Source organism: Ornithodoros turicata, chromosome 9, assembly GCF_037126465.1.
Source record: "Ornithodoros turicata isolate Travis chromosome 9, ASM3712646v1, whole genome shotgun sequence".
Classification (NCBI taxonomy): domain Eukaryota; kingdom Metazoa; phylum Arthropoda; class Arachnida; order Ixodida; family Argasidae; genus Ornithodoros; species Ornithodoros turicata.
The window spans coordinates 20,536,548-20,562,166 of NC_088209.1; the positions used below are offsets into that span (position 1 = coordinate 20,536,548).

Here is a 25,619-nt window from a genome sequence, read left to right on the forward strand (position 1 = left end):
CACCGGCACCATGAACAAGTTAAACGAACTTGTCGGGAGTTGAATGAGGCCAGGAGACAAGAGTCGGCAAGTCGGACCAGACTATTTTAATGACAGCTCTGACCGGTCGCTCGAGTGGAATAAGAACTAAACTAGCTCGCATCTCGCAAGCGCGAGGTGGCAGGCCAGAAAAGGGTCATGTGGCCAATGGCGATGGTGGTGCAGCTAGTGCTGCTACATCATCCTCCCTCCCCTGGAGAAAGATGGTGCTGAAGCTGCAGGCTGGGCAGTGGGGTGCAGATCCCACGATACGTGCTTGCTGGAAGCTGGGCGCACTGGGAAAGGTCGAGATGCGGCTGAGAGGGCGGCTCGATCGTCATGCTGTGCGGAAGGCTCGCTCGAAGAGTCGCAAGAAACTTCCAGCTGGGTGAAAAGAGCCAGAGATGAGGGGTCTAGGTGAGCGGGCTGCAGCCTATCGATGGAAATGTTGTCCTCGCGGCCATTAAGCTGTACACGGTAGAACTTTGCGTATCGATGGAGAACTTGAAAGGGGCAGTCGAAATGAGGCTGAAGAGGCTTACGCACGGCATCCCGGCGAACAAAAACATGTGTACAGCTTTCAAGCTCGGGGCTGATGAAGGGATGGCTACGAAGGCTTCGCCGGGTTGGGGAAGGGCAGAGCTGGGACATTGTCAAACGGAGTTGGCGAACGAATGACGATGGCTCGGCTGCTTCGGGGCGCACAGGATGGAAGAATTCTGATGGCAAACGCAGTGACGTCCCGTAGACGAGTTCTGCGCTGGAGGCGCCGATGTCTTGCTTGAGGGCCGTCCTAATACCGAGCAGCACTGTAGGTAGAGCGGCGAACCACTGGGTACGCTCATGCGCGCAGGAGAGGGAGGCCTTAAGGTGTCGGTGAAAACGCTCAACGAGCCCGTTTGCTTGGGGGTGGTATGAGGTGGTTCGTATTCGATGTCTGCCGAGGGTCTCCAAGAGCTGGGTGAACAGCCTGGCTTCAAACTGGCGGCCGCGATCTGTGGTAAGGGTAGCAGGCACACCAAAACAGGCTATCCAGCCGTGCAGAAAGGCTTCGGCAACGGTCTCGGCGGTGGAATCGGCGATGGGAATTGCTTCTGGCCACCTCGTAAATCTGTCAACGCATGTTAACAGGTATGAATGACCATGCGACGGAGGAAGCGGGCCCACCAGATCGATGTGCACGTGCGAAAATCGGGCGTCAGGGAGTGGGAAGGCTGCTAAGGTGCCTTGTTGTGCCGGTTGACTTTCACACGTTGGCAGACGGGGCAAGCGCGGGTCCATGCCCGAACGTCGGCGTTCATCGATGGCCATAGAAAGCGGGTGGTGAGCAGCTTCTGCGTGGCGCGGATACCCGGGTGGGCTAGAGCATGCACGCTATCAAAGACAAGGCGACGGAAAACCTGCGGAATGAACGGCCTGGGTCTGCCCGTGGAGATGTCGCAAGTTAACTTGAGGAGCGATCCAGGCAGAGGCACCTCTTCGAGAGAAAGAGTGGTGGCAGAATCTCGCAGTTTCCGCAGCTCTTCGTCTGACTGCTGTGCCTCGGCGATCTTGGAATAGTCCATCGTCAACTTCGGAAAGGTGACAGCATCGACGTGCATCCTGGACAGAGCATCCGCTACAGGGTTGTCGGTTCCGTTCACGTGGCGAACGTCGACGGTGAACTCACTTATGAAGGCCAGCTGCCGGGCTTTACGGGGAGTGTAACTGTCGGCAGCCTTGGAGAGGAACGCGTAAGTCAAAGGCTTGTGGTCTGACAGGATGTAGAACGTTCTTCCTTCGACGAAATACCGGAAGTGGCGGATGGCTAAATGGGCAGCGAGCAGCTCACGGCCAAACGCGCTGTAGCGGGACTGCGCTGGAGAGAGCTTCTGTGAGAAGAAGGACAAAGGTCTCCACTGCCCGTCGATAAACTGCTGTAACACACCGCCAACAGCATGGTCAGAGGCGTCAACCATGATGTTAGTTGGAGCGCCGTGTTTCGGGTAGACGAGGACAGTAGCGTCTGCAAGGGCTTGCCCTGCAGCAAGGAAAGCGGTGTTCGCTTCTTCCGTCCACGAAAACGGCGTTGAAGTTGGCGTGCCGCGCAGCATGTCGGTCAGAGGTCGCAAAATGCGAGCACAGCCGGGAATAAATCGTCGATAAAAGTTCACCATTCCCAAAAACTCTCGCAGCTTACGCAGTGATGTTGGCGTTGGGAAGTTGCGTATGGCAAGAACTTTGTGGTCGAGAGGGCGGATGCCGTCGCTGCTGATTAGGTGCCCGAGCAACTCCAGCGATGGCTTGCCGAACTCGCATTTTCTGGCGTTCACAACAATGCCAAACTCTTGGAGACGCTGGAAAAGCGCGCGAGGGTGGTCTTCGTGCTCCTCGGGGGACCCGCTGGCAACGAGGATCACCAGTTGTCGGGAGTTGAATGAGGCCAGGAGACCGAGTCGGCAAGTCGGACCAGACTATTTTAATGACAGCTCTGGCCGGTCGCTCGAGTGAAATAAGAACTAAACTAGCTCGCATCTCGCAAGCGCGAGGTGGCAGGCCAGAAAGGGTCATGTGGCCAATGGCGATGGTGGTGCAGCTAGTGCTGCTACAAACTGTTGTCCAATTTTTTAACTTTTTTTTTTTTTCGAACGACAATTGTGTATAACTCAGGGCTCTCCAACTTGATACAGTATGTGATTAAAGACAATAAAGGCCCTGACTGACAACAAAATTTCTGACAAATGTCAATTCCCAACTTTCTGTGACAAAAACTTAAAGCGTGCTTCACATGCATACTCCCATAGACGCAATGCATAAGAAATACAAAATCGGCTGTGGACCATTATAGTTGCCTCTAACCTCTGCGAAAATGGCAACTAAAGCTGCAAATAAGAATAGCGGGAACCAGCGCTCTCATTCAATATCGCTCTTCGTTTCTTTTTTTTTTCTCTCACTCTCTCTCTCGACTTCACTTCCGTCTTCGCTTTCCAGTTATATGGAGAGGATGAAACAGGCTGAAGCTGCTACAGAAACCCAGTAGTCAGGTGCACAACAGCTCTGATTATGTCATCTCCCTGTTTCCAGCAGAGCCCAGAGTTTGTGTTCAATTAGAAGTTACGGCCAGCAGAGGTGGTGGGCCAAAAGGCGGATGCTTAGAAACCCGTGCTGAAAGCACGACCTACTGGATTATAACGACCACGTCACGCGCACCCCTTCTATGCGCCGCATTTTTGGAAGGTAGTGGTGGCGCTTCTGATCGTCCCAGTTATTGCTTCCTCAACCTCTACAATACTTTGGAACTTCAGCTTACCTTAGTATTTCTGTACAAGCGGTTGACGTTCCACAGATGTTTCATTCTGAGGTTGATTGTCATCATCATTCTACGAGTTTTCATAGGGGCTATCGCTGTCGTCTGCTACGGTTATGCTAGCTACCATACTACGGTAGTCGTACACACGCGCGTTTCTGCGCGTTCAGAATCCAAATTTCCATCGTCCAATCGTGTTGTGCCGATCAGTAGCGCCCCTGGCGGATCGTGCGGACATGCTCCTCATAGGGTTTTCGGATTGTGACATGGTCGTTATAATCTAGTAGGTCGCGGCTGAAACACTGTACGCCACCTACTTGATGCTCTGCATGTCTCGTGAGGCACCATTTCATCCACAAATCGGACAGCCGTTATCTGTGGTCGCGTCTTCTAAAACTGGAGGACACTGGAATGCCGGCAGCCCATATCAGTACCTAATTACTAACCCGTCCCACACGCCCTAAGTAGTGCTTCAGTATCATGTGATATCTGTCCACCATTCCAGGGCAGGCTTTCGCTCTGAACGTCGAGCGTAGCCCACCTTTGAATTTCTAGAATTGTTCAAAATTGGTACGAAAAATATGAAGAACTGAGAGACTTGTGTTGTGTCTCATCACACAGCCAAACTCTACATGGTGGTATCTTCAAACATGGTGGCTATACTTTTCTTTAGTTTCACTATAAACCTGAGAATAACAGCATATAGTACCGGCCCAATACGGCCTTCTCCAAATATATTCCAGCGATTATAGGAAAAACAGACGGGTGGAACATTGGCTCATATCTTCTTTAATCAAGTTCTTGTGAGTCCGCCCATTCTTAGGATTGGAACTACCAAAACGGACATTTCTGTGGCGGGTTCATGAGCGAACCGTCGCGGCAAGAGAACGTTTTGCTGAAATGCACAGAGTTCATGAGAGGAAGGTTGCACCTTTCATCTGGTGGTGGATGACCTGACAAAGTTTCCGAATACAACAGATCCGTGCACCAGTGGAGGCAGCTAGTGACGTAGAAGATCTGGTCTGCTGTCAAACCTTTCACATTACCCAGGTGCACATTTGACCTTTTAGCGGCCTTTAGGTATGCTCTCAGGAGTGACCTACTGCCGAGGATGTCTGCCTGGTACTCCCAAGGATAATCAGCGTAAGTCCTCGACTTGGGAGCCCTCTCAATACGCTCAACATAACAGCGCTCTAGAACAGCAAACTCTTCTGCACTCTTTTTTGTAAACCACGGTGACATATCACCTTTTCCGTCGTACTTGCGGCTATTTAGATCAAAGCCATGCATCATCTCGTGCGTCAAGGTGTGCCCCAGTGCGCCGTAGTTCAGTTCAGGCGGACCTCCTAAATTAAAGTGGGGCGTCAATAAAAGCGGAACATTCAGTTGAACAAAGTTCGCTGCGGCTACATAAAAGCCGTTCGTCTGGTATGGATTTACAATAGTCATCGTGTCGCGGAAATAATCTGAATAACCTTCTTCTACACCTTTCCAGCACCTCTGAGTCTTGAATTCGTAAATGCTCAGAATGTCCCGAACATACGGACCGTGTAGGTCGGGCAGGTTCTCGTAAAACTTGTCGGCTTTTTTCGAAGAGTTCAGTTTAGGCGCCAATCCAAAGCGGAACGTAAGCATAGCGATTTTTTGCAAAGCTCCCTCCCGCGTTTTGTCATCTATCCAAGACGATGTTTGCAAGGTTTTCGAAATTTCACTGGTGATTCCTTCCTTCATTTCGTTGATGGCGCTCATTCTCTCTTCGTAATGGGGGATAAATTGCGCTCCTGCGGCAACCGCGTCTGGAAGTTGCCGCGTGGTAATTCCTAGACAATCAAAACTGCTACCGATGATTTTGTAAAGGTAAAAGACAGACCTCCAAGCAAAGAATACTCTCATTTCGTTCTTCGAGACGTCGCTTTGCTTTCCGAAAAGGCGGCGGAAAAACCTCAAGTCAGCCTCTGTCACGTATACTGTTCTGTTTTGGAGCGCAGGTGGTGTGTACCGCTGAAGAGCTTCATTCCACTCTTTGGACAGCTCATCGTCTCCTAGGCCCACTTTCCGAAACTCGATCGCCTTGACACTGGCGTTTGGCATTTTGCTCACTGTCCTCTGGGGCTCAAACTTCTTCTCTAACTCTGTAATAATTCTCACTACGTTGTCATCGATATCTGCCGAATACACCTCAGACAAAATATCTCTAGGTCCGAGGTACTGTAAATCTGGCGGTGATTCTTCTTCAATCCGAAACGCGATCTGTTTAGCACCAAGCGCGATTGGTTCTAATTTAAACAGCAAAGGAATGTCGATCTTAAAGAAAAATTTCATCATGACGTCCAACGGGTTGAATGACATATTGTTCCTCATATCCATCTGGTGTGCCATGAGGAAATCTCTGGCGGCTTCAGCAGACGTGTTCGGGTTGGCTTTCAAGCAGTGCTTATACAGCGCTGCAGCCTTTTGAAATGCCGTTCTACCGCTAGGAGGAATGCGTGCCTTTTCCAAGTTTTCCTTTATAGATGTCCATAGAGCCTCTTGGATCAGGTCTCTACCAAATTCATCCAGGAACACGTTAGGGAGCACCTGTTGATTTTTACCGCAGACGAACTTGAAGAAATTATCACACGGGTCTCTGTCAGTGTCTACGACCGCTTCTATGAACTGTCGAACGTATCGACAGTCATCATTTTCGCAAACTTTCTTGTGGATCGGGGACGTCACTACCGTCGCAACATTATTGTCCGTGTAATCTTCATAGTCGCCGTCGGTGTCAGAAGTTAACGGCGTTAGCGAAAATCTCGGCATCGTTGGTTGTCCAGGAAGTGATGCATCGTACACCTCCTTGGTCGTTGGGAGTGCCTTCTTCCATATAAAGGCCGAGAAAACAAAAGCCACGGCAATGATAAAGATGGAGGACAGGATAACTGCCAGGAGAGCCTTGGCACTGCTTTTTTCGGCCTGCAGTCGAGAAGAAGTGAATTAGAACCCGTTTTAACCCCCTCTTACACCCCCTTGTCACACGGGAAACTGAATGTCAATCCCGTTGAATGACATACGTTCCGTGTCACACAGCACAACCAAATGACAATACGTGAGTTCCGGGAGCTGATTAGCTTTCCCTCTCGCACAGATTGCGTATCCTCGGTAACCAAAACAACAACAAGCCTTCATGAGATATCAAACACGATTCAAAAGTTCTACTCCAATATTTTCTCACGAGTTTTATACGAGTTAACTTTTGGCACGAAGGAAGGCATATTTCACTGTGTTTCAGGGAAAACCATCGCTTCTATTCGTCATGTTGCCAAGCGTGGTTCGATAGGTTTCTTTATTATATTGGTTCGTGATAATTAGCCAACTTCGTGCCGTCCAAAACTCAATGATTTTGTGGAATGAGCTCGCGTTTCGCTAACATAAAAATATGACGAATGTACATGAATATGACAACGTACAGTGCAGGACACAAGTTTGCGGAAGACGCCCCGGCGCATTCCTCCGCACGGCGACACGCTAGCAGCGAATGGTATATCGTACGAACTTGCAAACAGGTAACTCGGTCGCCTATAGGCAAATGTCTAAGCCCGTATGCCGTTCCAATCGCTGCTCGCGTGCCACTCCGAGGAACGAATGCGCGCCGGAGCGCCTTCCTTAAAAACTTTTATCCGGCACTGTACATGTATATAACTCTACATGTTCTCTCTCTCTCTTGTACGTTAACCACTGACAGTCACTTGCGCGAGGTATTGTTTTCCTCCGTGTGTGTCGGAGTGATACAAGCACTCAATGCCATTCAATGGCCGTTCGCTGGCAATGCCATTCAATTTACTGTGTATTATGACACCTTTGGGTCAAGGAGCAGCACGGAAATGGAACCAAAAATGGCCAAACATATTTTGGAAGAAGCAGAACCGCATCAAAATTATATTTACTATACATGACATTCTCGTCTAAACATAAACAAGGCCGCATCACAACTTTCGGTGCCACGAAGACTTCCGCGGTCCTTCCGCGACTACAAGGACGCTCGGAACCAGCCACCATGCAGAATGATAGCTTTCACTTTCCTGATTTGTTGCAAATGGGAGGCGTACGCCTCTTTGTGGCAATTTGAATTGCCATTAAAAGGTGTATACGGTCATCTCTCTCTCCTCAAATCACAAGCGACGACAGTATCAGTCGCAGTAGCGGTTGGCGCAGACCGTGTTTGCCGCGAAACCGGATGTCGTTTTGGCAACAAACCGGTAGCGATGCAGAAAGTCATGTATTGCTTAACCGAACCTGAAGGTAAACATAGATGGGTAGAAATCCAGCGAACCGGTAGAGATGTAGCAAGGAAGTTGCCTCAGAACAGAAGCCGCAGGTATTTCGAACAGAGACTGTTCTTCTTCTGGGCACCCAGAAGAACAGTCTCTGTTCGAGATATCGGCGGCTTCTGTCCTGAGGCAACTTCCTTCCTGAAGGTAAACAGATAGATTTAGAGAATCGCTTTCGCTCGCACGGTTCGCCAACAGTATCGCGTGAAGAAGCAAAGAGGAGGAAGTGATTCACTGCTGAATAGCATCCTTTGGTTGCGCAGCGGCTAAACCGTTACCGTTTGAATGAGAACAGTTCACTGAAAGCGCTATTGACTTTCAATGAATCTTTTTTCACATCACCATCAGCAATGGGATAGACTGTGGCCCCCCGCGATGGAATTCCCCATTCGCCATCTTAAAATAAAGTGGTTGTTGTTGTTGTTCACTGATACGGTTGACGAACTGCTGCGCGGACGACCAATATCAACGGGAATGGGCTGAGCATGTTATCTTCTGATTGGAAGCGGGAAGACCATTTCAGGCCGAATAATATCATTTTACGTCATGATTTGTTCAAAATAGGGGGAATGCGCACATCTGGGACAAGATAATCTGTCCCAGATAGACGCCTCATACCATTTTCAACAAATCCTTAACGCAGCCATTCTTGCTTAAATGCTTATTCCTACATTTTCTTCAATTGTTTAAAAAAATTTAATAATGCTCTTCACTTCCCTATTTTGGTATGTCTATTTTTGACATGTATCTCACGTTAGTTACCGTGTGTTTCGTGTGTATGTGTTTGTTTTTCTTGCACAGATTTTCGCAAATTGCCTCGGAAAGCGCAGGAGAAAACTGCACTCTTAAAAATGAGTGCCACCACATAGCACGCTCCTAGCCAACCATCATTCCGAATGACAACGTTCTCGTCCCTGATTTGTTGAAACGTGGGGCGGAGCCTATTTTGGGACACTTATGCTGTTCATAATTGTCAAAATAAAAGGCGTACGCTTCCCATTTTCAGCAAATCAGGGAAGATAACGATATGATTCGAGATTGTGGTTGGCTAGGAGCGTGCTATGTGGTGAAGTTCATTTCTAAGAGTGTAGCTCTGGTCGTAAGTCTTAAACAAAACTCTTGTGTCATGAAAGAAGCTCTTGGAAAGCTCTGACGGCGACCGAGAAGTAAAAAAGAGATGCGAATAATGGGGAAAACTGTGGCGAAAAGAAGGCTAGTGAGCAATAAACGTATTTGAATGACTGGGGAGTTACCAAGGGCGTGGATCCGTTGTAGCGGAGGGGCTTTTAATTGCATTGTACAAACGCACGCAAAACCTGTCTAGCCCAGCATATTTCCGTAATTCTTACACATTTTTCGATTCCGCGTGTATATGACCCTCGTGCACTTCCACGGGCCATGACGAAAATTACTGACATCTAGTTTGCTCCCTTCCTTTTGTAACTGTATAACTTTTCCCAACTTTAATTCGGATGTAGTTCCGTATCCGGACGATTGGCTTCTCTTAAAGAAAAACAATAAAACAAAATAAAACGCTTTTACGCAAAAGGGGACCTAATCAGGAACGAAATTAAACAGGAATGACTCTCGTCTGATCTGACCAGCGGCACCGTCTCATGCCCGCACCGCCGGCACTCTTAACTCGGTACCCTTTATTGTAACTTTTAGCAATGTGTAACGTTTATATCGACGTATAGATTTCCAAATATCGTAGAGGTTACACGTCCGGTACCTCTATTTATAGGTTAAACACGACTTGTAACGTGACACTGGAGGAGCAATAAAGGTTACATCAGAGTTCGACGGATATATCCAATCGTCGTAACTTATAAATGTACCCTTTATATGAATGTTGTAACTTCGAAACGAATTCCGCGTTTGAATTTCCTTCGTTTGTTTCTCTTGTTTCTGTGTAAGGTAACCTGTATAAAAGGTACTGCTCAAAAGTCACTGTGTTCTCGTTCAAGCCGCACATTCAATCATTCAGTACGAGAGTTATGGATCAGTGTGCGTTACGTTATTGTGTGTCTGCGCCTGTACGAACTGCGGATCGCGTTCAGAATTCTGAAGAAAGCAATAGGTTGAAGTGGCGGAACATTATCAGGGTATTTCTACGTTATGTTCACAGAAAGTTTACGTGGTTACGTTTTTGCTGGTCAGTCTACGAACACTAGTCACAGCGCAGTGTGTCTCTTCAACACGGCTCAAAGGTTCAACACAGTGTGTACGTGTGTGTGTTACGTCCGTTATTTGCTTAATCCTTTGTGATCCTTGTGTTTTAGTTCTTCGTGTGCTTCTGATTAATCATAGCCGCGTCGGATGTGTCATTCTGACATGTCAGAAAGAAATAGAAATGTTTTCGGCGTACTGGAGAGGAAGTTGCAACAACGTGAGGACTGTAAAGAGTATACCTTCTTGAAGAGTATAACTTAATGTCGTTCACCACAGCTGAAGTGTTGGTAGTGTGACGTCCTCGTGCTCTTGCCTCAGCTGTAGTTCCAGGTTTGCCAATGAAATCATGCATACGCTCCAGTTGCAACTATTTCTTTGTTTCATTTGTTGTGCATGTGAATCTGTACATGTAGTTATCACTCACTTTTCTCCACTGGATGCCTTTAGACGAATTACGTATATTATAACTATATATGTTGCTAATGACAGTATGCGTTCTGCACTGATGAGAGCTCATTTTGAGCACCATTTGTTGTCTAGCGGCGTCTGTGAAGAGGCTAGCGTCAGTCATGCCTAGCGAAACTAACTTTTACGTCGGTGTGGCGGTTAGGAGGCGGTAACCTATATTTATAGGTGATCTGTGTAACGTTTATAGGGGGTATTGCTCATAGGCTACAAGGTAACTTCTAAAATAGAGGGTAAAAATTTTGAAATTTTTAACCTTTACTAGAAGGTACCAGGTTTAGAGTAGGTCGTGGCTGGAGGGGAGGGGCGGGGGGACGCCTTCCCAGACCCCAGCCCCAATCTGTCAAACCCAAAACTGACCCAACCTCAGTAAAGTGAGGTGATTTAGCCCAATTCAACGACCCTATATACCTTTTGCACGATGGTCTTTCGAACCCATTAGGCTTAACATCCCAGTGCTTCTGTGCCAGAAGTGAATCAGATGGGGTTGTTGAAATGCATATAAAAAAGGTTCTACCTCCACAGAATTTTTAGATTCAGTATTTGAACTTCTTCCACTTCTATGCAATTTAACTTCCACGCGCTCTCACTAATTTTTAAACACGAGCGGTCCCGGTACGGAAATACACCCTTTAATTCTCCTGGGAAGACTGCAGTAACAAATAACCAATCGTGGGAGAAGTGCTCACACAGGTGGTTTGCAAAGTTTTTCAAAAAGATAGGCAAAATACCGTCGTATCGCCAAAGGTTTGAATGACTTTAAGGGTTGAATGGCAGAATAAACCACCGCTGGGGCTCGAAATTCAGAATTCCCATTCTATCGTACAAGAGTTTGAGCGCTCGTAGGACTCGTCACATATGTTTGCAATTTCTGACTGCTCGGTAACCGAAGCACGTTTATGAAATAATAGACGCGAACCCGGATGTTTCTAGGAACCATTTTTGCATTGCTGTACGCCAGAGAAGTTTAGAGAAATGGCATGGTTGAAATAGTTCTGCCTCACTAATCTTAATTTGTTTCGGTAACTATAGTGCTGTACATCTTGTAACGTGCACATAGATCCAGGTCCTAGGGCGAAAGTGGATGAACACAGGTATGACATAACCAAAGGAACGCGCCTTGCCAATTCCAGGATACTGCCGGATGACACAGTGATTTCTTTTTTTTTTTGCTTTTGTTGTTGTTTTTGCTGAAAACTTTGCCAACCTGCGCACTGTTGATGAGGGAATACACAGCGGGGATTGCAAAACTCCTTACCTCCACGGATTCCTCTTGGATTAAGACAGCTCCTGTGCCCTGTAGAGGAGTGAACGCGTCCGCCATGTCGCTCTTACGTTAGTCCTTGGTGGTGGTGGAACTCTCCGAGATGTTGGCCGTGACGGGACGATGGCCGTGATGGAATACTTCTTCTTCTTCGTCCCACGGAGAATGGAACACTGATCAGTGGAATGGAACGCGGGTTGCATCTACTTCTTCTTCTTCTGCCACAAAGGAAATGGACCTTAGCCACACAGGGCGATTCCGCCACCACTAAGCACGGTGGCCCATCTTCTTCATCCAGGAGTGCAGTGTAGGGTTACATTGCCCACTGATCTCTATGTATAAAGGCTGGATCGCGCATGGGAGAGGGGATTCGTGGGGGAGAGGCGTGCCTTCGGGCCGCCATGTTGGTGGGCCCTAATGTGCTGTGTGTGCCCATAGAAAACAATGGGAGGCAACAGAGATTGTGAGTATTTATTGCGCTGCTAGCATTGATCGTTGTTTGTCATCACACAATTTTGTAAGGTGCCAGTATACTGATGTATCCTAACAGTGTTTCACATGTGTCCTGCCGTTCGATTCTTAATTACGTTATGTTTTGCATTCCGAAACTAGACCGTCACTGCAGTGCAGCGCTGGGGATTGTACTACAACACGTTTCCCAGCCAATATTTCAATAAGAAACGACTTGAGGTTAACAACAACCATGTATATAATATCCCGTACTGCGTTCTGGACAAATAATGTTCCATAAAGAACGGTCCGGGGAAAGATATACTCGCATGGCAGAAAGAGATCGTTCTGTAGAATCACAGCCGTTGTTTTAGCCGTGTATGCGTTTAGTATGATTTATATCAAGCATCGCCTTAGAAAGAGTCTTTTAGTAAACGACAGCGGTGCTTTGCCTCGCAAATATGGACACACTGGAGCAGCCCAAATAATTACTTCACGCAATTAGATCACACTCGTTAGGACAGCTAATCAGGTAGTGATGTATGCTTAATCAATTAAGTTACTTAGAAAGTGGTAACACCTCCTTGAGACACAGGACTTATCTCTTTTTGAAGTACAGCCCTTCTATGTTTGTTTGCTTCTTCCTTTATTTGTTCTGATTATTTGCAGGCGCGGTTGTGCCAAACTGAATGTCCTTCTCCAGCATTCACATGCTTTTGTTGAATACAACTGCAGCGTGAGAAAAGCTGCTTGGGGACGGGGTCCTGCTATCCAGTGCTGACTTTGTCATGCTTGTTATGTGGAGCATGTTCCAAAAAATGCAGCTCCACGTATGGTCTTCAAATTGCAACAGGACTATTTGGAGCTTGAAACAGTTGTGATTTTGTCATTTTGGCCCTCGTGTACCCAGTCTGTGAAACGCAAACAAAAAAGTCTAACACGATATGCTTTTGTAATGAAGATCACTGATGATGAGTAAAGAGAATATACGAGTTCAAGTTTATTCAATATTTTATATCATTCATTATATTATTCAACATTTTATGTCAAGTTTATACAATATCAAGTTTATTCAAGTTCAAGATTTATTTCTTGCACTTATGCGTCTCGGGATACAATTAACGTGCAGGGAGCTCGCAAAAGACTACATTTATTGTTTTGTGACCTTGCTACAATGGCAATGGTCAGGTACGCTCTCTAAATTTGTAGCACTCAATTTTAGGTTGGAATGAGCAATGAATAGCAACTTCCCTCCTGATATTTTCTCATATATGCTAAAATTTTAAATTTAATGTGATCGAATATGTGATAATATAATAATATATAAGAATATAATATGTGATAAATGAATGTGATCAACAGTAGATGTCAACAACATGAGTAGCTAGACAAGTGCATTCTCAATAAATAATTTTCTTATAGCGTATATGTCCATGCCTATTAACTGAAACAATTATCACAGTTCCCTGACAAGTTTTAATTTCTGAAAGCGTACTGTAGAGGCTGCTTAGATCTACAACAGTTCATACAAGGTATTATATACTGTGAATGCCTTTAAAAATCCCATGTGACACATATGCCTTTACCAGGCTCCAACAGCTCCCCATAGAGCCCATAGTTTGAGATAATTCACACAACACTGGGCACACGACCAATGAAATTGCGACGTGGTGGATATTATGCACAACCAGTCGGCCGATCAGGAGCCTCCATGTCTGGCTGGCTCCATGTCTGGCTGGGTCGGTCCTGGCTACCATCGACTTCTACTGGATTTCAGGCCTGCCGCCGTTACTCGGTATTCAAAATAACTAAAGCGATTTTGCGGTAAAATAAAGATTTATTTGATACAAAGCACTAATTCAAAGATCTGATACATGGGCGCACTGTGCGTACAAAGCCCACTGCGTTGCTGACACACTGGGACAAAGTTCGAACATGAAGCAGAACGAACACACCGTTCAACTCCTACTACTGAGCCAGTCTCATGAGTGCGTACCATTTCATGATGAGCATCTTCTTTCGCTGCCTGCGGTGCATCCATTATAGCGAAGCGAAAAGCGCGTGTGGCACGTAATCCTGTCTTTGTTGACAGTCCTCGAAGTCCAACGGTGCTCGAACTTGTTCTTCACGCTCCGACTCATGAAGCATTCCGCTACCGCAGTTGACAAATTGTTCGTGGTATAACAGTTGTGTCCAGAAACAGCACAACACGCGTAGACTCACAAGGACGAACTAATAAACCCGCGAACATATTTCTGCAAACTGTTCTGTCGATTGACACCACCGAACACAGGAGGACGACATGCCGGCCATGCTATTTCGAAACTATGCTGAAACGGCCGAGACGCTGTACGCACATGCGCGCTACAAAATGCGATTTCAAAACGTTCTCGACCAATCGGAGCGCGCGCACAGTCTAGGCCAATGGGCTTGCAACATGGTGTATGGGCGCAGTGGTACATACCCTACAGCCGCGTCCGCGGGTACCTGAGGACACTGATCTCTATGTATAAAGGCTGGATAGCGGATGGGTGAGGGTATCGCGGGAAAGGGTACGACAACCGGCCGCCATATTGCGGTGCTCAAAACAGCGATTATAGCCCATAGGAATGCATGTAAGCTGTGACAAGTTTTGCTGTTTGTGAGCGCTTCCCTTGCTGCTTCGCTAAAATTTTGCCGGGGATCGCTGCAGAAATCTCTCGTGATTGGGTTCCTTACGTTTTTTGTGTGGAATCCCGTCACATACCTGTTATTTCCTGTCTATTTTGTACTCGTGTGAGCGCGCGTCGTTCCAATCTTGCACTTTGAACTACGATTATGTGATTTGCTGGTTTTGTGTGGTGTTTTATTTGTTGTGTTACGTTTCCTTTGTCGTCCGTCAGCGTGTGCAGCATGTTGCTTCTCGTGTTTCTCCCATTTCCTTTCTGCTCGGGGGTGTGGAATGCCAGGGAGCAGCATTCTCAGAATTGACTCTTGGCATTCAGCAATGTTTGGAACGTTTGTTTATGAAACCACCTTAATATGCTTTGCACAGGAAGTTTAGATATTACTAGTCATGACACGAAATGTCGAACGGCACTAAAGCACTTCCAAAGGACTAGAATGAGATTAAGTATGTGATATAAAGGCTGTATGACGGTAAAAACATATTGACTAGAAATATGTGCACTGGGTAGGGAAATGGCGGTAAAGACAGTTCAAAATGACTAGAGGTAGAGTGAATTAGTCATAAAAAGGCTAAGTAGCAAGGTCTTGTGGTGAAAGCTCCAACATTGAAGTATCACAAGTCCAGTTGCAAAAGTAAGTTTGGAGCAGTCAATCAGGTAAGTGAGGTCAGGTATTGTGCATTACTGGTTGTTGAATACGATCAACCTTGACAATTTCTTTCGCAGATGAGGCCTGGCTGTCACCTTCTCTGTATATTCCTTGGCAAGGTGGTACAGTCTGATCCTGCTGTAGCACTGGGAAACTTCTTTGATAAGACGGATCACATGGTTTTCATTTGGGCTGCATTCGAACATATGTTGTTGCAAACTGGGGAAGATGGTGGGCAGCAGTGATGTTGATGAGATATGTTGCAAGACTGCTCTCGTTAGAAGCTCCCCAACCTCAGCATGCGGAGGTAAAGATCCATCGGAAATGTTAAGCATCTGCATAACCAGCTTCTCGGCAATTTTGCAGATGGTGACAACACTGTTGGATGGTATGATAAGCCCACCACGCTACTTTCGGAGCAGTAGTGCACTTTGGGATGCAACATCAGTCAAGGCGTCAATGCAGTCTGCACATGAGATCTTTTTTGTAACTGTCATGACCACATAGCCTGCTATATACCCCACGACGTCCTCCACAAAGGCCGTCAGTCGTTCTAAGTCTGGACCTACCCCATAATCGTGGTCCTTGAGCTGCTCCATGTCAGTGACACCAAAATAACGTGATGTATGGACATCGATCTCATCAGTGGAGGCCGCTGCTGCTGCTGTAGAGGCTACGGTAAGTATATGAGTGGAGTCCAGCACTGTGCAGTTTCCTCTTCCAGGTTGAATCTCATGGTGTATGAGGAGCCTTTTGTAGGCAGCCATGAAGTGCCCTGCTGTTGGATTGTTTGACCACCCACCTCGGCCACGGAGTGCACAGAAAAACAGCTCGAGGTGGTCTTGCGAGAGCTTGTATGTGAGTAGGTATTTCAGGAGAGGAGTGTCACCTGACAGTAGGCATTCACAAAGGCTCTCGAGGCTTGACATGTTCACAAGAAAGCCCAAGAATCCTGTTTTGCGTGGGGACTCTAGGAGTGGCCTCCCACTGCAGTCTTTCAGACCAGCGATGTACCCACGCATCTCAGCAAAAAATGTCATCCAGAGGTGTCTGGTTGCGTGCCGTAATGGAGCCTTGAAGTTCTTAGCCAATGGGTTGCGGGAGTTCATTATGTCAAAGAGGCGGTCAAACTTTCTCAAGAATGTCACCGTTGCCTCGCACTCTTTAAACATCGGAATGTGCAGGTCCTTATCACAGAATTCCAAGGCGTCGGCGACACTCGAACTTATTGTCTGAGCTGCAAGGTTGACTTTCATTTTTTGACTTGTCCAGTCAATGTGCGCTGCCTTGAGCTTGTTGCCTGCACGAAGACCCTCGGATTTCTGCTGCTTGTGTAGGCACACAAGGTAGCTCCACTTGATCATCTTCCCATCGCCATCCTGTAACGTGTCCATGGTAGCCAATGCGTTTCGGATGAATTTCAGCATATGGCAAGCGTCCAGGATGACATGGACCCTCCATGAAGCATCAGAAGGGTGCTGGAACCACGGTCTGATATTAGGGATTCTCATGTTGGCGCCAAGCTCCTGAAACATCGTGAGGTTAGAGCCTAAACCGTCGCTGACAATCGTTGCTATGAGGACATCAGTGTCGTGCAACTTCTGAAGGCAGAGGCTGACTAGGTTAGCCTTTCCTCTCCACTAAGGCTGTTGATAAGAAAGTATGCACATGGCACTTTCCAACTGCCATCCATTGCAACCACGAGGAACACAAGAGCTTGCGTCGCTGGCTCCTGGCTGTCGTCGTTGACTCCTGTGCCAAGGTCTACAAAGCCTTGGAATGAATGTCCTGTAAACTGTATCTGCTTCTTGATACTCATCTCATCAAGCATGAGGGAACACAGGACACGCTTCGAAAGCTTCTGCTGCTCATCTACCTTTGCTTGAAGAGCATCAAATGCCTCCTGCGTAAATCCTGGTTCACCATGGATGGAGCTGTACCATGTCCTCATTGTTGATTGATGAGGTAGTGCCATGTTCAAAGTACGCCTGACATACTCATATGCCTTGGCTGAATAGAACTGCAGGGTGAGTGCAAAGCGGCGAAGTGTCTCTGGGTACTTTTCCCTGCTTACTTTACCTCCCTTATTTTTCATTGTACGCAGCACGAGATCAAGCTGTACATCGGAGAGCGAGCCACGGAGCATGTCACTGCACTGTGCTGACACAAGAGATTTGTCCCGAAGGTCACTCATTATGCCTTCCACAGTGAGCACCTTCTTTTGCAATCTTGTAGCTTTTTCACGTGTGCACTTTAACTTTTTCTTCACTCTTTCTAGAGCCTCAAGTGTTACGTTGGCCTTTCGCTTGAGTGTGCGTGGACTGTCTCGTACCACATAGCTGTGGTCTGCAGCAGGGTCATGTGGTCGTGTAGCCGGTTGTGATGACGTCCCTGGCTGTGCAACCTCGTTGACTTCCTCCGACTCCACATTGCATCTAATTGGGGGGACCCTCCTTGGTTGCACGGTCTGTGTGAAAATGTAAGGGCAGATATTGCAAAATGTTTGTGTTCGTCAGTTATCCTAAGCAGGGAGAATAAAGAGTAGGCGTTTGTGGTTGAAAAATTATTTATTGTCTGAGTAAACATTCTGGAACGTACCAAAAAGATGTGTGGCTGGTGTGTTAGTATATCTCACAAATGAGTTATGTTGGGCAAAATTTTCATGCAGTACCTTTTTCAAATGCAAATTTGCAATACAAATTTTCATGCGTCTTAGTATTGTCCTATGCAATATGAAGTGGCTTTTAACTGCATGTGAATGCATAATTCAGGAGTGTATTTGTATATTGGACTAGCTGCTGCATAAGGTACCCTTCATGCAATACTGATTCTAGTCAGCAACCATCGCTTGAAACTCTTAATTAGGAGCATGATTCATAGAGGCCAGATTTTCATGCAAATACATACTTTCAACCATGCATGCTTTTTGTACACTGCTTAATGTAAGATACTGTTGCCCCAGCAAATTTGTTAAATGTTTTAAATGCATGCAAGTGCATTGCTAGAGGTGCATATATCGAGCAAGTATAATGAATTTTTCATGCGTGTTCAACCAGCTTCTAGTGCATATAAATCCAGCCTCTACATATGATGCATGCATTATTACTTTTTGGAGGTGCTCTGGGAAGTCGAACTTGGTGGGCACAGCGTCAGGCCTCAAACGAACGATCTGCCCCGTTCTGTCGAAGCAGCTGTCTTCAAAATGTTTGCTGCAGACCACTGATGTCTTCGACGGCGTCCAGTCCTTTCGCCTGACGTTTACCACCCACTTTTTTAAAAGGTCCGGGCGGCTGTGAGGGAACCTGCATTAAACCATTTATGCCATGAATTGCGGCAGGGATGACAAGGCTGATCCAGGCAAGCAATTGGGTGATACCGTCATCGCCAAACTCAATGGTAGATCCCACACCTGACAAGTGCGCTTCAACACCTGCTGCGTGCTGAGACCATGCAGAGAACTGCATGAAGTCTGTACTATCACAATGACTCTATCCAGATAAAGTACTCCTTAAAGTTTAACGTTTAGATCTTGAAGTACGAGTCACAAAGTTCCGCGCACATGCTCAACGGCTACGTTTTGTCGCCCCGCTCGTGGACTAATAAATCACATATATTTATAGAACTACGTCACTTACTTGTGAAATGTCGTTCCCGGTGCCTTGCCAGTACGGGCAGTACATCCATAGCCACAGCAGGCGGGCATGACACGATAAAAATGTTACGCAAAGGCGCATGCAGAATATGCAGGTGTAGTCGCGAATGGCAATGTTTTGAGCTTCCCAAGATGGCGGCCGGTGACCGTACGGTTGCACCCTCAATCCGCTATCCAGCCTATTACTATAGAGATCAGTGCCTGAGGAGGACTGCCTTTACTTTCTGGAGGTTCTGTGGTAGTCAAAGTTTGTAGGCATTACGCAGGTTCTGCACCCATTTCTTGAGTATGTCGAGGCAGCTGTGAAGTAACCTGCATTGATGATGATTATTCCAATTTTTATGGTGCATCGACAACAACGGAAATAATACATCAGAATATTGGTTTGGGTGCAACCAGTTAAAAATGAATATGTTGTTTAATAAATGCATTGGACAAATCTTAAAACATCAGTTTAAAACAAGGTTTACAATCCCTGTATCTTCTAAAAATTAAAAAGATTAAAAACTATTCTAAAAAGAATATGGGGAACTCTTCTAAAAAGTATTATAATCTCTAATTATTATATTGCTGGGTGAAGGAGCCTAAAGTGTAAGGTGTGTTTCTGATGTGAACATGTAAGAAAATATGCAAAACTGAGAGAGGCTAACCACAGTGCTTGCACTGAGGTTGTTCCTTCCTGTAAAGTAGAAATCAGTGGATGAGGAACGTGATACTTACCTGTACACCCAGCCGTATCACACTGCACAGATTATTCACTGGGTAGCCCTCATGACGAAACCTGTATTGAGAGACCACTTTTGCCTCAATAACTGCTACAAATAACACGACACGCTACGAATTATTACTATCGTAACAAGCTGACGATACAGCTCAGACACAAAGGCGTTATTCAAGTCGCGCCACACCACCGTTACGTAGGATTCTTTGTCACAAATCAAACCAAGACACAAAACAATACCAATACATGAAAAAAGGTGACTATCGTGGTCTCCTTATGACGTAATACCGAACTTGTGCGTGAAGCTAATTCAAAGAAATGAATGTGGCACTTGCTTCCGCAGAGAACACCGTGTACCATGCTAGCAATGCATGCAAAAAAGCGCTCGAGTGCTCGCACATATATTGATGACAACACTACCTGTGTAGTGTAACGTGTTCTTTCAAGCATATTATGCACTCAAACTGTATTTGCCGCCGGGTAAAATGCAAGTGTGCTCGATTGAACGTCGGAAGAGCGATCAAGCAACCTGCATCCAATGCTCGTTTTGGGCAAAAAACACTTCATAATGGTCAACTAAATATACAGAATGGACGCCTATTTATTCCTCGATAAAGAGTGACTCACCTGTATAAATTTAGGCCCTGTAACCTTGCCAGTACGGTTGGTACCACCGTAATTGCAAGAATTTGCCATGATCGCTGAGGCGACTGTTGTGGGTACAGTAAGATGGCGGCCCGTTTCTTCACGCTCGCGCTCCCTATCCGCGATCCAGCCTTTTACAATCGAGATCAGGGACATTGCCTAACACTTCTTCTTCCTCGTCCAAACAAAAAATGGCCGCCAGCCACTATGGGAGATTGGTCGGGACATTCGTGCGTAATTATGTCTGTGTGGCACTGAATAGAGGTAAGGCCTATGCCTATAGCAACAGAAGTATTCCCAAGAACTGGGAGGAGAGGAAATATCTCCCCAGAGGGGGACATTTTAGCGAGGGTATCTGCGGTTTCGTTAAAAGTGAGTCCGCGGTGGCCAGGAATCCACGTGATGCGAATGCGGTGCGGGGCAAGATGTTCCAAAATGGACAACAATGACTCTGAGGACGGCATCAAACTCGAGGGAGAAGCCAGAGCTGAAATGACGGATCGAGAATCCGAGAGCAAGAGGATCGTTTCAAAGGCGGGGAGAACCCCCCTGAAGGCAAGGGCGATAGCTCAAAACTCACTGTCAAAGGGAGAGGTAAAGTCTAGTAGCCGAACCGGAAACTGCAAACCAAGCCGAGGGGCGGTAAGCAAGCCCCCCGCCCGGCTGATCCTGGATGCGACACACACGTACTTGTGCACACTGTAAAATGCAGATGAAAAAAAAAAAAAGAACAAAAATAATTGATTTGAACGTTCACAATACGATTGCATCTATAGGCTGTCATGAGCAATGAGGTGGTGTCACCAGATTGGAAGTATTTGAAGAGGTCATACTTTGAAAACTATTCAAGAGTGCTGCTTAGATAGACACCATGAACTGCAAGAACTTTCGCGATCGTCACACTGGTTCCCCTCCCCCACCCCCATATATTATATTCTCCTCAAATTTGCGTGGGTCGGTCCGTGGTAGGTGGGGGGGGGGGGACTAGAGCCCCCCTAGCCCCCCGTGGCTACGCCACTGAGCACCAGTCATGTAAAGAGGAAAATAGAATACAGCAAAACCCTAATATAGGTCAGATGTACAGCATATAAATGTATAACGGAGTAGTCCTGCGCATAGCAATACGAGGGCTACAGCATGGATGAATGACGCTGAGAGCCTTCGGTGCCTTGGCGCACAAGTAGTCAATGTTATAGCGTCATCGTACCATACCACAGACTTGTACGTATTTGGAGTATTGTATTTTAAATGCAATTTCCGGTATTTTGGTCCTCTACTCAATACTTTTTGTTTTGTATATTTGTACTGTATTTAAAATACATTTTATATTATTTTCTACTGAATACACTAATTACATATTTTGGACCTCTCTCTCAAACTTTCTGTGTCTCGTCTTTCCATTATCTTGCTTGTTCAGTGGAAATTTCCCGAGTTCTTCGGACTTGACCCGGACATTGGCCTTTCTTGGAAGTCTCCATTTAGAGATCTTGGCCCGTGTGTACTAAACCTTTGCGAGTGAGGGTTCTATTATGTGTGCCTTGACGCGGTAACGCCGAATTCTGACCTCGCCGAGCAGGTACCTGCTAGAAGTTTGCTTTGTTCTGGGTCACATATACTTAATGGAGCTATCCGGTGTCCCTTTGTCATCTTTTCTGGGACTTGTGTTCAGATGACTCCTATCACACAGGGACGGCTTGCCTAGTACGCGGGGAGTAGGTGATTCATGTGGTGGTGGTGGTGGTGATAGGGCTTGCCGTTGTCGGCCTCACGTATGTGGGCAACGTCACGACTGACGCCCTGGGGGAATGTGCGTCCTGGGCCGACTTCTAAGGGAACTGTGCCGACATATGTCTGAAAGCGTCTGAGGAAAACCCAGGAAAAACCCCAGACAGCACAGCCGGCACCGGGATTCGAATCCGTGTACCTCCCAGTCTCGACGTGAACTCGGGAGGAGGAGCCTATTATGTGCCGTGCATAATAGAACAAAATAGGCTCCTGCTCCCGTTTTCAACAAATCAGGGGCGAGAACGTTGTCATTCGGGATGATGGTTGGCTAGGAGCGTGCTATGTGGTGAAGTTCATTTCTAAGAGTGTATTTATACTCGTATCTTAGTTACATTCTAAGGTCAGTATTTATTATCTTATCTTTAATATATTTTCGAGTATCTTGTACATGTCTGCCATATACCCCCAGGAATTTTAGCTAAGGTACCTGGCGGACAGACTACAGACCCCCCTTAGATCGATAGAGACGGCCGCAGCAAGCGGGAAGACGGGAATGGCCGGCATAGCCACGTCTAGAGATAGACGGACGGAATTCAACCTCGTAGACAACGTGTTGATATAGGCCTGCAGCTTCGCGTACAACTCTGGCAACGATGGTGTCGAAGCGAAGAACGCAATGTCGTCGGCATACGTTATGGTGAGAACCTTAGGGTCAGAAGGGAGAGAGCTCAGGAGAATGCTAAAGGGAACAGGAGTCAACACGGAGCCTTGGGGAGCGCCTCTACGCTGGGAGTACGCTGAGGAGACAAATCGGCTGTCACAACAGGAAAAGGTAGGATCCGAGAGAAAGTTCGCAATCCAGGCAAACAGATACGAGGGAGTGGCTCCGTCTATAGAAGCCTCTGCAGGAGCACAGCATGTATGACACTGACATAAACGTTAGCCATGTCCAGGGTAACAAGTGCAGAAGAGTGCCTCATCTCATGTGCAGAGGCGAGGCTGGCTCTCAGTGTTCATATGAGTGAACCTGACCGAACGTGCGGCTCGTGACAGTTTCCGATACTGCTGAAAAATCTCGAACGTGTGTGTTACACTGTTGCCGTCCCTTAGAAATAGAACGATGTCATCCCCCTACGCTGATATTTTAACTTCTCCAGTCGAAGTATGTAAGATATACGAGATACGTACTATAAGTACTTTAACTTGTAGGTTCTGTGTCATAGAGAAACTATCCGGGGAGGGAAACTATCCTGCCCCACGTGCGCTTGTTGTCCCACCATCGGTGCCATCCTCTGGTCAGAAAGGTTTATAAGCGAAGAAAAAGCAAAATCTTGGTATGTGTCCGTGAAGGGCATCGACACCTCTCCCGTTTCACAGTGCAACATATAGCTTCTTCCTTACCTCCGTGGACACTCCCAACACCGGCAATCACGACCTGTGTCCTCGGGATCAAGAACAAGAAAAAGGAAGTCCCACTTTCTGTTTTGAGGCAAGCGACACTAGCAATGATAGACGCAGTATACACAACTCACTCTGCTGTCTTCACTGATGGGTCTTCTACTCAAGAAGGTTCATCTACCGCTTTCGTCGCACCAGAGGAGTCCCGGTCATGCGGGTATGAGCTTCCGCACCGCATGTCATCCACCTGCGTGGAGCTCTACGCTATGCTCTTTTCCTGAAAAAGCTATTGGAGTGTCACTTTTAACCCCGCTCCTGGGTGATCTATACTGATTCTAAAGCAGTCCTACAGTGTATATTCCAAGCAGGGGCATTCGAGCGTCCTTGGCATCAATCGCTACTGACATACTTCAACTTTACAAGCGAGTACACGAATACACGAACAGGGACACAGACTGGTCTTAAAGTGGATCTCGGGCCACATCGGTATACGTGGTAATGAAGACGCAGATTTAATAGCTGCAGAAGCCCACCGCTGTCGACATACGATCTCCATCATATTTCCAAAAGGGGATAGACGATCTTACCTGTCGGCGGTTGCATCAGCAAAGGCCCCCCATCAATGGCGTCAAGACATCCCGGAAGGATCCCTCCTTCACTCAGAAGATCCCACACTGTACTTCATAATGCCGTCTAACCCCTTCATCGGACCTTACATCTATCGTCCGTCGACTTCGTTTGAACGTTGCATTCATCCCATACTTCTGCCATCAGCTGGGTATAGTAAGACAATGCTATGCCCTTTCTGTAGTAGTCCCAGTACTCTCCAGCACATTCTCATCGACTGTCAGAAGTATGAGAATTATGAGAACTATGAGACTGTCAGAAGTATTTCACTGAGCGACGCGTCCTCCGGCGCCAACTTGAAACCGCTGGGACACCCTTACTTGTCCTTCCTCATCTGCTTGGGCCTTCGGTCAGTCCTGCACATCAGCTACCAGCTCTTCAAGCCATCATCGCCATTTTAGCAGCAACAGGACTCCTGCGTGAACTCTGAACATTCATCATTATTCACCATCTCCTCCCCCTCAGGCAATGGAAGAGGATGCCGCCTCGGCGACGAAGCATCCCACTACATCATCATAACTTATTTGTCGTTGCTGCTGTTGTTGTAGCTACCTAAAAGAATTATATTATGTGTAGATGAGGCCCGTGAGGCCGATGAGGCCCTTTTGTTGTTTCCTGCTCTCTTCGTATGACGGCATGATGCCTGTTTAATGTTTTCGAAATCGTCGGAAATTTTTCTTGCTGCGTGGATTCCCTTTCTACGGACAAGGCTCATTCCTCGCATCAATGACTCGGCCTATTCCCTGTCTAGAGATAACGAAGCACCATTCATTCGAAGCTTACTTGGCTGCTTCACCTTCTTCACATTCCCCAGTACAGCGGCAATGGTGATCGGTCGGTTGACGATTCCTCCTTTCTCTGGAAGTTTTCTTGCGCACTCCTGGCACATCGGAATCCAAGTACCCTAATTTCAACTTTCGGCCACATGTTGCGTGGGGCAAGGCTTCAAGTTGTGACTTACCGGCTTTTACCCTTCGTAAGTACGCATCTTTCATAGACCGAACTGTACTCTCACTTACAGGTTTTCCGAGAAGCTTTGACATCTTCGCAGTAGCCACTGAGTTGCTTTGCTCAAGCGCAAGTCGTGCAGTTTTGGTACGTGTTGTTTCGTCGTACGTTCCGTAGGTCTTCTGACTCTTGCTTGGTATTGAGGCTTGCTGCAGGCACTGCACAACACGTCTGTTTGCGGATGCGCGCTGGCATTTTGATCTGAAGGTTCGACGTAGGACTTAGTTTCAGGACGGCAAATTCGAACATTTTTAGGCTTGAACCAGCGGTACAAGCTCATCTTTCGTGCGCACCGGTTCGCTGCCAGCTAGCTAACAACTGCGACGCATCAGAATAGTCTGTGACAGATCATCAGATCATCACGCGTTTACAGATCATCAGAAGGCCGACGCTTTTGCGGCTGTGCCAAGCGATCATGTACGAAAACGAAATATTCTGCCTGAAAATAAATGATCCGGTAGATGAACGAACACAAGGTTTGCAATAGCAATCTCTGGACGTCCCTGTCTACTCTTTTTTTAATTACAATACAAATTATTATCGAGTACATTGGCCATGTATCTATG

The 25,619-nt window shown here is 46.8% G+C and overlaps 1 protein-coding gene across 1 annotated transcript; it reads right to left on the reverse strand.

Annotated features, from left to right (window-relative positions):
- Window positions 1–4,077: 4,077 nt before the first annotated feature.
- Window positions 4,078–11,705, reverse strand: LOC135367799 (neprilysin-1-like). The gene is made up of 2 exons (XM_064600919.1): window positions 11,507–11,705; window positions 4,078–6,256 (listed from the first exon to the last, which is right to left on the reverse strand). Exons 1-2 carry the CDS (start codon window positions 11,570–11,572, stop codon window positions 4,136–4,138), a joined length of 2,187 nt encoding a protein of 728 aa, XP_064456989.1. The 5' UTR covers window positions 11,573–11,705; the 3' UTR covers window positions 4,078–4,135.
- Window positions 11,706–25,619: the final 13,914 nt, after the last annotated feature.